The sequence below is a fragment of the Ascaphus truei genome, chromosome 2 (genome assembly GCF_040206685.1).
Source record: "Ascaphus truei isolate aAscTru1 chromosome 2, aAscTru1.hap1, whole genome shotgun sequence".
NCBI classification, from domain to species: Eukaryota; Metazoa; Chordata; class Amphibia; order Anura; family Ascaphidae; genus Ascaphus; species Ascaphus truei.
Genome location: NC_134484.1, coordinates 471,824,103 through 471,834,285, shown reverse-complemented (window position 1 = coordinate 471,834,285; position 10,183 = coordinate 471,824,103). Strand labels below are relative to the sequence as shown.

Sequence of the window (10,183 nt, the reverse complement as noted above, 5' to 3'; positions counted from 1 at the left end):
TAACCCCCATAAGGGTAGTGGGACTGTCCTCTTCTCCTGCACAATAGGAAGCTTCAGACATTCATTAGCTGCTCACATCCCGGCCTCCTGAGACCTGCAGTCTGGGCAAATAGCCACTAATGTACTGGGCAGCAGGGGACTGGGACCAGTGAGGGAGGAATACAGGGAGTAATCACAGGCCGGCAGGACTCACTCACAAGCAGCAGCAAGGTAATCATCAGAATATATTAATATATCTGTTCTGATAGGCAGAGATTAGCTCCTACCAATTTCCCACTGTATGTCAAACTGGGTTGTGTTCCATTTTTTTTTGTAATGATCTATTTTATTCAGTTGTATGTATTTATTTATAAAAATGTTTTACCAGGAAGTAATACATTGAGCGTTACCTCTCGTTTTCAAGTATGTCCTGGGCACAGGGTTATAATGACAAATACATGGTTACAAATACATAGTTACAATGAGTGAAAAGGGTTATACAGTACATTATATACAATACATTGCATGCACAGTTACAGGTAATATATATTATAGGCGTATGTAACAGTTACAGACCAGATTAAATGTGAGACAGCTTTAGTTTTGAAAGAAGTTAGACCGGTGGCGGCTGTGAGAGTCTCCAGTAGGCTGTTCCAGTTTTGGGGTGCACGGTAAGAGGAGGAACGGCCGGATACTTTGTTGAGCCTTGGGACCATGAACAGTCTTGGAGTCAGATCTCAGATGATAAGTGCTGCATGTGGTCAGGGTGAGGAGCTTGTTCAGATAGACGGGTAGCTTGCCCAGAAAGTATTTGAAGGCGAGACAGGAAGGTGAACTTTGCGCCTAGACTCAAGTGATGACCAATCTAGTTCTTTGAGCATTTCGCAGTGATGTGTGTTGTAGTTGCATTGGAGAACAAAACGGCATATTGAATTGTAGAGGGTATCAAGTTTGCCAAGGTGAGTTTGGGGGGCCGTGTCATACAGTGGTGGGATTCAAAAATGTTAGCAACAGGTTCTCTTTCACCGTACTGCCTTTTTTATAGGGGGGGGGGAGAGACCGGGAGGGAGGTAGAGAAACCAGGGGGGGGGGGAGAGACGAGGGAGAAGAGAAGGGGGAGAGGGAAGATAGAGAGGGGGGAGGGAAGAGAGAGGGGAGGGAAGAGAGAGAGGAGAGGGAAGACAAGAGGGAGGAGAGGAGAGGGACGGGGAAGAGATGGGAGAGGGAAAGAGAGGAGAGGGAAGAGAGGAGATGGGACAGGGAAGGGAGGAGAGGGAAGGGAGGAGAGGGAAGGGAGGAGAGGGAAGAGAGGAGAGGGAAGAGAGGAGATGGGACAGGGAAGAGAGGAGAGAGAGAGGAGAGGGAATAGAGGAGGGGAAAGCGATGGGAGAGGGAAGAGAGGAGAGGAAAGAGATGGGAGAGGGAAGAGAGAAGGGGGAGAAAGAGGAGAGAGAGGGAAGAGAGGAGAGAGAGAGACCAGGGGTGGGAGAGAGAAGAGAGAGACTGGGCAGAGAGACCGGGGGGGGGGGGGGAGAGGGAGACCGGGAGAGAGAGATGGGGGGGAGAGAAAGAGATGGGGGGGGGGGAGAGAGACCAGAGGAACCAATACAATTCAATACATTTTGCACACACTGATTTCATGAATACTTGTAACAAAAAAAGTTTTATTTCAGTTGAACAGGACTGCGCATGCTGGGGGAGAGAGACCGGGGGGGGGGGGGAGGGGAGGGGGGAGGGAGAAAGAGACATGTGGGGGAGAGAGACCAGGAGGGGGGGAAAAGAAATTTGTGATCTGAGGAATTAATAATGCTAAAGGATCTACGTTTGTGAGGGTCCAAGGTCAGATATCCGTTTTTCTCTAAAAATTAGCATTAAAGCCATCAAGACAATATTCTAGGAGACACGGGGATAGTTTTAAGACATGAAGACATGTATTTTATCCTAAGCCATACAAATTATGTGGAGATGGCTGATTGGGTAAAAATAGGACACACCCAGGAGATGGGGAGGGGCTTAGTCTTGTCCCATTTTAAAGGACGTGGCTAAAAAGCCTGTATTTGGGACTAGCTGAGAGACCCGGCGTTGCCCGGGATGTAAATGCGTAATAGGTAGTATTATTTATAACTCGTGGAACAATAGGTGAGTATTTGTTGTAAAGGTTTCGGGGGGGGGGGGAGAAAGGGGAGCGGGGGGGGAGAAAGGGGAGCGGGGGGGGAGAAAGGGGAGCGGGGGGGGGAGAAAGGGGAGCGGGGGGGGAGAAAGGGGAGCGGGGGGGGGAGAAAGGGGAGCGGGGGGGGGAGAGAAAGGGGAGCGGGGGGGGGGAGAAAGGGGAGCGGGGGGGGGGAGAAAGGGGAGCGGGGGGGGAGAAAGGGGAGCGGGGGGGGGGAGAAAGGGGAGCGGGGGGGGGGAGAAAGGGGAGCGGGGGGGGAGCGGGGGGGGAGAAAGGGGAGCGGGGGGGGAGAAAGGGGAGCGCGGGGGGGGAGAAAGGGAGCGGGGGGGGGGAGATAGGGGAGCGGGGGGGGGAGATAGGGAGCGGGGGGGGGAGATAGGGGAGCGGGGGGGGAGATAGGGGAGCGGGGGGGGGGGAGATAGGGGAGCGGGGGGGGGAGATAGGGGAGCAGGGGGGGGAGAAAGGGGAGCGGGGGGGAGAAAGGGGAGCGGGGAGGGGAGAAATGGGAGCGGGGAGGGGAGAAAGGGGAGTGGGAGGGGAGAAAGGGGAGTGGGGGGGGAGAAAGGGGAGCGGGGGGGGGGGAGAAAAGGGGGGGGGGAGACAAAGGGGGGGGGGAAAGGGGAGTGGGGGGGGGGAAAGGGGAGTGGGGGGGGGGAGAGCAGTGGGCATATGTATTGTCATAATTTATGTATGGGCATTTCCCCCCCCTCCTCCGTGCGTCCGTCCCCCTGCTGGTTCGGCTGGTGGCCCCCCCCAATTCCCGTGACTCCCCCCCCGTTCCCCGTGACTCCCCCCCCGTTCCCTGTGACTCGCGCTCCCCTCCCCCCCCCAGCGCCCGCTTGGTCCCCCGATGTGCCGTCCTGCTGAGTGAGGCGTGCAGGCGGCTGCAGGAAGCGCCCTGTGTGGGCCTAAGACTCGCGCTCCCCCCCCCCCACCCGGCGCCCGCTCGATGTGGCGTCCGGCTGAGCGGCGGTAGGAAGCAAGCGCCCTGTGTGGGCCTAAGACTCGCGCTCCCCCCCCCCGGCGCCCGCTCGATGTGGCGTCTGGCTGAGCGTCGGTAGGAAGCGCCCTGTGTGGGCCTGAGGCTGAGGCGACATGCGGAGTGGGCCTGAGGCTGAGGCGGGACGCACAGTGACTTACCTGAGCGCGTGGTAGCGCCGGGGAGGTAAGGGAGCTGCTGGGGTAGGAGGGCCGCGCTTCCCGTCCGGAGCCAGTGCAAGACGGCGCACGTGAGGGGGGAGAGGGTGTGTGTGTGTGTGTGTGTATAGAGCTGCTGTGTTGTGTGTGTGTGTGTGTGTGTGTGTGTATATAGAGCTGCTGTGTTGTGTGTGTGTGTGTGTGTGTGTGTGTATAGAGCTGCTGTGTTGTGTGTGTGTGTGTGTGTATAGTGCTGCTGTGTTGTGTGTGTGTGTGTGTGTGTGTGTATAGTGCTGCTGTGTTGTGTGTGTGTGTGTGTGTGTATAGAGCTGCTGTGTTGTGGTGTGTGTGTATAGAGCTGCTGTGTTGTGTGTGTGTGTGTGCGGCCCGTCACTCCGCCTCAGGCCAATGAGAGGTGTGCGGGGGCGGGCGACCCAAGGGACCAATGAGATTTCCCCTAGGGACACCGGACATCCAGGCAGGCAAACATACAGTGCTTTCACGAATATAGTATAAGATATGAAATTAGAATTCAACAGATGAGTGTTTGATGCCAACAAGACTTGTGATTTCTCTTATTTCCAAATCCAAGACCCCTGGCGGAAATCTGATATTGTTATGTGGTAACGCATTTAGATTTTCTGTTTGTTTTATCCCATTCTTTTTATAAAACTGTCTGCGTATTATAATGTATGTTTCTTGTAAAAAATCTTTTTTCTATAACCTAGCACTGAAATGTAGATTTAATATAAGAAAGAAGTGAAGTATTGTTCTTTTTACCCTAATCAAACCTTGAAGAGTAACTGTGTTTTGAACACCTTTTGCTACAATAGATTAGAATAGAGATAAACCTTCCTCTTTTATATTTATTTTTATTTATCGCTGGTGGCAGCAGTTTTAAGTTATATTTATGATGGATTGAGGGGAGATACTACTCATTTTAGGGACCCTGCAGAGAGAAAAGTGGGTCAGCTCCATGGCTGTGTGTATTAACCCTTGTCACATACACAAGTCACAGGCTCACTGGTGTGTCATGTGTGACAACTGATACGAAAATGAGACGATAAGGGGGTGAGGTGATCAAACCCCTATTTAATATGGGGAAAAGTGGGGTCAGGTTAGAGGGAGTTACTGCACTGTTCTGCATTGCCCACTTCTCACTGTATAAAATAATAGAGAGACGGTGTCAGTGTGGAACAGAACTGCTGGACCGGAGAGCGTATCGGGAGCTTTTATCAAAGTCTCTCTAACGCCAAACTGGAGCACCAGATTTATCTGCTTCTTTTATTCATAGTATAGAACTGGATAGTATATGAATATGTTGCACTAAAAGGATTTTGCAATTCTCACGGCTGTTGATCTCTGACTCTTTTTATAGTGGGGGTTTTATACTAGTTGATTGTTACATAATCCTGAACCATTGATGCATTTCGCACTATTTGAAATTAAGTTCCTGTTTGAGGATGGACCATATGTTTGTTTAGGTGCCTCTAACTTTTGGGTTGTTTTTGTGTTAAAAATCTTAGGTTTGAAAGCTTATACTAAATTCTGTAAATTTGTCCAATAAAACAAAACATTTCTTCTGTTTCTTTTTTATACAGGCACAGCTGATATCGAACAAATATAAATCAAGGAACCTCATATCTCAGCACCTCCAGAGGAGCGCTGCTCACTACCAGCATGGATCCACACGTGTTAAGTGAGTAGGGGAGATATTTTGGTGGCTTTCAAATATGCAAGGAGGGGATATCTGGTATTTTGCAGTTATGCAAGTTAAACACCCACATTAATTAATCTTGTGTAAGCCCCCACCCCTTTTTCACAGCTCCAAAGGGGTGTCGCATCAGAATAATCCAAAACGTAAGATCTCAGTCTCTCAGCCATATAAATGTTGAGGGGCAAGAGCTGGCCGGGCATGGATGAAAATGTGGAATACAAATGGCTTTTTTTATAAACCAAAGTATGTTTATTGAACGCAGTCCATAAACACGTCACATAGATATACATAGATAGCATGACACAACACACGCGGCAAAATATAAGCGCTTTAGGGAATCATCCTCTAGTACAGTGGTTCCCAAACTGTGTGCCGCGGCTTGGCTAGAGGGGCCTTGCGATCAGGGCCGCCAGCAGCGGGAAACAAGGGCCAGTTAATTAAAAAAAAAAAAATAAACGCTGAACCCGGCGCCGGCTCTCCCTGCGTGCGCTGGAGGAGCAGCACCGGGAGACATGTCCCCCAGCAGCACTTACACCCCACCACCCCAGCCAAAACCGCCACCCCCATGCAGCATCGGTGCACAATCACCCTCCCCCCGCAGCACACCGGCCCTCCCCCAACATGGCACAGGCATCCGCAGCACTGCCCCCCCCCTCCCCTCACCCCGTGCAGGAACCGGGCCGTTCAGCCACCACACGCTGCCGCCGTCCCATGAAGCATTTGGCCGTCTGCCACCCCCCCAAGATTTGCCCCCCCCCGCATCACCGGCATGCTGCCGTCCCCCACCGCCGTCCCACCCCCCCACCCCCCGCAAGCCACCGGCCTGACCATCATCCCAAAGGAGGGTAATTTTTAAATGTATTGGGGGTGTGGGGGTAATTTTTGTGTGTGTGTTTGAGAGAGAGTGTCTGTGAGAGAGTGAGAGTGTCTGTGAGAGAGTGAGAGTGTCTGTGAGAGAGTGAGAGTGTCTGTGAGAGAGTGAGAGTGTCTGTGAGAGAGTGAGAGTGTCTGTGAGAGAGTGAGAGTGTCTGTGAGAGTGAGAGTGTCTGTGAGAGAGTGAGAGTGTCTGTGAGAGAGTGAGAGTGTCTGTGAGAGAGTGAGAGTGTCTGTAAGAGAGTGAGAGTGTCTGTAAGAGAGTGAGAGTGTCTGTAAGAGAGTGAGTGTCTGTGAGAGTGTCTGTGAGAGTGTCTGTGAGAGAGTGAGAGTGTCTGTGAGAGAGTGAGAATGTCTGTGAGAGAGTGAGAGTGTCTGTGAGAGAGTGAGAGTGTCTGTGAGAGAGTGAGAGTGTCTGTGAGAGAGTGAGAGTGTCTGTGAGAGAGTGAGAGTGTCTGTGAGAGAGTGAGAGTGTCTGTGAGAGAGTGAGAGTGTCTGTGAGAGAGTGAGAGTGTCTGTGAGAGAGGGAGAGTGTCTGTGAGAGAGGGAGAGTGTCTGTGAGAGAGGGAGAGTGTCTGTGAGAGAGTGAGAGTGTCTGTGAGAGAGTGAGAGTGTCTGTGAGAGAGTGAGAGTGTCTGTGAGAGAGTGAGAGTGTCTGTGAGAGAGTGAGAGTGTCTGTGAGAGAGTGAGAGTGTCTGTGAGAGAGTGAGAGTGTCTGTGAGAGAGTGAGAGTGTCTGTGAGAGAGTGAGAGTGTCTGTGAGAGAGTGAGAGTGTCTGTGAGAGAGTGAGAGTCTGTGAGAGAGTGAGAGTGTCTGTGAGAGTGTCTGTGAGAGTGTCTGTGAGAGAGTGAGAGTGTCTGTGAGAGAGTGAGAGTGTCTGTGAGAGAGTGAGAGTGTCTGTGAGAGAGTGAGAGTGTCTGTGAGAGAGTGAGAGTGTCTGTGAGAGAGTGAGAGTGTCTGTGAGAGAGGGAGAGTGTCTGTGAGAGAGGGAGAGTGTCTGTGAGAGAGTGAGAGTGTCTGTGAGAGAGTGAGAGTGTCTGTGAGAGAGTGAGAGTGTCTGTGAGAGAGTGAGAGTGTCTGTGAGAGAGTGAGAGTGTCTGTGAGAGAGTGAGAGTGTCTGTGAGAGAGTGAGAGTGTCTGTGAGAGAGTGAGAGTGTCTGTGAGAGAGTGAGAGTGTCTGTGAGAGAGTGAGAGTGTCTGTGAGAGAGTGAGAGTGTCTGTGAGAGAGTGAGAGTGTCTGTGAGAGAGTGAGAGTGTCTGTGAGAGAGTGAGTGTCTGTGAGAGAGTGAGTGTCTGTGAGAGAGTGAGAGTGTCTGTGAGAGAGTGAGTGTCTGTGAGAGAGTGAGAGTGTGTGTCTGTGAGAGAGTGAGTGTGTGTCTGAGAGTGTGTGTCTGTGAGAGAGTGAGAGTGTGTGTCTGTGAGAGATTGAGAGTGTGTGTCTGTGAGAGTGTGTGTCTGTGAGAGTGAGAGTGTGTGTCTGTGAGAGTGAGAGTGTGTGTCTGTGAGAGAGTGAGAGTGTGTGTCTGTGAGAGTGTGTGTCTGTGAGAGAGTGAGAGTGTGTGTCTCAGAGTGTGTGTCTGTGAGAGAGTGAGAGTGTGTGTCTGTGAGAGAGTGAGTGTGTGTCTGTGAGAGAGTGAGTGTGTGTCTGTGAGAGAGTGAGTGTGTGAGAGAGTGAGTGAGTGTGTGTCTGTGAGAGTGTGAGTGAGTATGTCTCTGTGAGAGTGTGTGTCTGTGAGAGTGTGTGTCTGTGAGAGTGTGAGTGTGTGTGTTGTGTGTGTGTGTGTGAGAGTGTCAGAGAGAGAGAGCGTGTGTGTCTGAGAGAGACACCAACTGCGCACTGCAACTGTTAGGTATGTTGACATGTCCCCCAGCAGCACTTACACCCCACCACCCCAGCCAAAACCGCCACCCCCATGCAGCATCGGTGCACAATCACCCTCCCCCCGCAGCACACCGGCCCTCCCCCAACATGGCACAGGCATCCGCAGCACTGCCCCCCCCCCTCCCCTCACCCCGTGCAGGAACCGGGCCGTTCAGCCACCACACGCTGCCGCCGTCCCATGAAGCATTTGGCCGTCTGCCACCCCCCCAAGATTTGCCCCCCCCCCGCATCACCGGCATGCTGCCGTCCCCCACCGCCGTCCCACCCCCCCACCCCCCGCAAGCCACCGGCCTGACCATCATCCCAAAGGAGGGTAATTTTTAAATGTATTGGGGGTGTGGGGGTAATTTTTGTGTGTGTGTTTGAGAGAGAGTGTCTGTGAGAGAGTGAGAGTGTCTGTGAGAGAGTGAGAGTGTCTGTGAGAGAGTGAGAGTGTCTGTGAGAGAGTGAGAGTGTCTGTGAGAGAGTGAGAGTGTCTGTGAGAGAGTGAGAGTGTCTGTGAGAGAGTGAGAGTGTCTGTGAGAGAGTGAGAGTGTCTGTGAGAGAGTGAGAGTGTCTGTGAGAGAGTGAGAGTGTCTGTGAGAGAGTGAGAGTGTCTGTGAGAGAGTGAGAGTGTCTGTGAGAGAGTGAGAGTGTCTGTGAGAGAGTGAGAGTGTCTGTGAGAGAGTGAGAGTGTCTGTGAGAGAGTGAGAGTGTCTGTGAGAGAGTGAGAGTGTCTGTGAGAGAGTGAGAGTGTCTGTGAGAGAGTGAGAGTGTCTGTGAGAGAGTGAGTGTCTGTGAGAGAGTGAGTGTCTGTGAGAGAGTGAGAGTGTCTGTGAGAGTGTCTGTGAGAGAGTGAGAGTGTCTGTGAGAGAGTGAGAGTGTCTGTGAGAGAGTGAGAGTGTCTGTGAGAGAGTGAGAGTGTCTGTGAGAGAGTGAGAGTGTCTGTGAGAGAGTGAGAGTGTCTGTGAGAGAGTGAGAGTGTCTGTGAGAGAGGGAGAGTGTCTGTGAGAGAGTGAGAGTGTCTGTGAGAGAGTGAGAGTGTCTGTGAGAGAGTGAGAGTGTCTGTGAGAGAGTGAGAGTGTCTGTGAGAGAGTGAGAGTGTCTGTGAGAGAGTGAGAGTGTCTGTGAGAGAGTGAGAGTGTCTGTGAGAGAGTGAGAGTGTCTGTGAGAGAGTGAGAGTGTCTGTAAGAGAGTGAGAGTGTCTGTAAGAGAGTGAGAGTGTCTGTGAGAGAGTGAGTGTCTGTGAGAGTGTCTGTGAGAGTGTCTGTGAGAGAGTGAGAGTGTCTGTGAGAGAGTGAGAATGTCTGTGAGAGAGTGAGAATGTCTGTGAGAGAGTGAGAATGTCTGTGAGAGAGTGAGAGTGTCTGTGAGAGAGTGAGAGTGTCTGTGAGAGAGTGAGAGTGTCTGTGAGAGAGGGAGAGTGTCTGTGAGAGAGGGAGAGTGTCTGTGAGAGAGGGAGAGTGTCTGTGAGAGAGTGAGAGTGTCTGTGAGAGAGTGAGAGTGTCTGTGAGAGAGTGAGAGTGTCTGTGAGAGAGTGAGAGTGTCTGTGAGAGAGTGAGAGTGTCTGTGAGAGAGTGAGTGTCTGTGAGAGTGTCTGTGAGAGTGTCTGTGAGAGTGTCTGTGAGAGAGTGAGAGTGTCTGTGAGAGAGTGAGAATGTCTGTGAGAGAGTGAGAATGTCTGTGAGAGAGTGAGAATGTCTGTGAGAGAGTGAGAGTGTCTGTGAGAGAGTGAGAGTGTCTGTGAGAGAGGGAGAGTGTCTGTGAGAGAGGGAGAGTGTCTGTGAGAGAGTGAGAGTGTCTGTGAGAGAGTGAGAGTGTCTGTGAGAGAGGGAGAGTGTCTGTGAGAGAGGGAGAGTGTCTGTGAGAGTGAGAGTGTCTGTGAGAGAGTGAGAGTGTCTGTGAGAGAGTGAGAGTGTCTGTGAGAGAGTGAGAGTGTCTGTGAGAGAGTGAGAGTGTCTGTGAGAGAGTGAGAGTGTCTGTGAGAGAGTGAGAGTGTCTGTGAGAGAGTGAGAGTGTCTGTGAGAGAGTGAGAGTGTCTGTGAGAGAGTGAGTGTCTGTGAGAGAGTGAGTGTCTGTGAGAGAGTGAGTGTCTGTGAGAGAGTGAGTGTCTGTGAGAGAGTGAGTGTCTGTGAGAGAGTGAGTGTGTGTCTGTGAGAGAGTGAGTGTGTGTCTGTGAGAGAGTGAGTGTGTGTGTCTGAGAGTGTGTGTCTGTGAGAGAGTGAGAGTGTGTGTCTGTGAGAGATTGAAAGTGTGTGTCTGTGAGAGTGAGTGTCTGTGAGAGTGAGAGTGTGTGTCTGTGAGAGTGAGAGTGTGTGTCTGTGAGAGAGTGAGAGTGTGTGTCTGTGAGAGAGTGAGAGTGTGTGTCTGTGAGAGTGTGTGTCTGTGAGAGAGTGAGAGTGTGTGTCTCTGAGAGTGTGTGTCTGTGAGAGAGTGAGAGTGTGTG

General features: G+C 51.8%; 1 protein-coding gene across 3 annotated transcripts in view; it reads left to right on the top strand.

Moving 5' to 3' along the window:
* Nucleotides 1-6: 6 nt before the first annotated feature.
* The window catches only part of LOC142488340 (uncharacterized), a 100,679-nt gene continuing 90,502 nt past the window's right edge, over nt 7-10,183 (top strand). For 2 of the 3 annotated variants that reach the window (XM_075588729.1, XM_075588733.1), the window contains exons 1-2: nt 7-210; nt 4,888-4,985. In XM_075588729.1, the coding sequence (XP_075444844.1) occupies nt 4,967-4,985 (19 nt within the window). In that variant the 5' untranslated portion in view covers nt 7-210; nt 4,888-4,966. The remainder of the gene's footprint in view (nt 211-4,887; nt 4,986-10,183) is intronic. The other variant, XM_075588726.1, reaches the window with a different exon arrangement.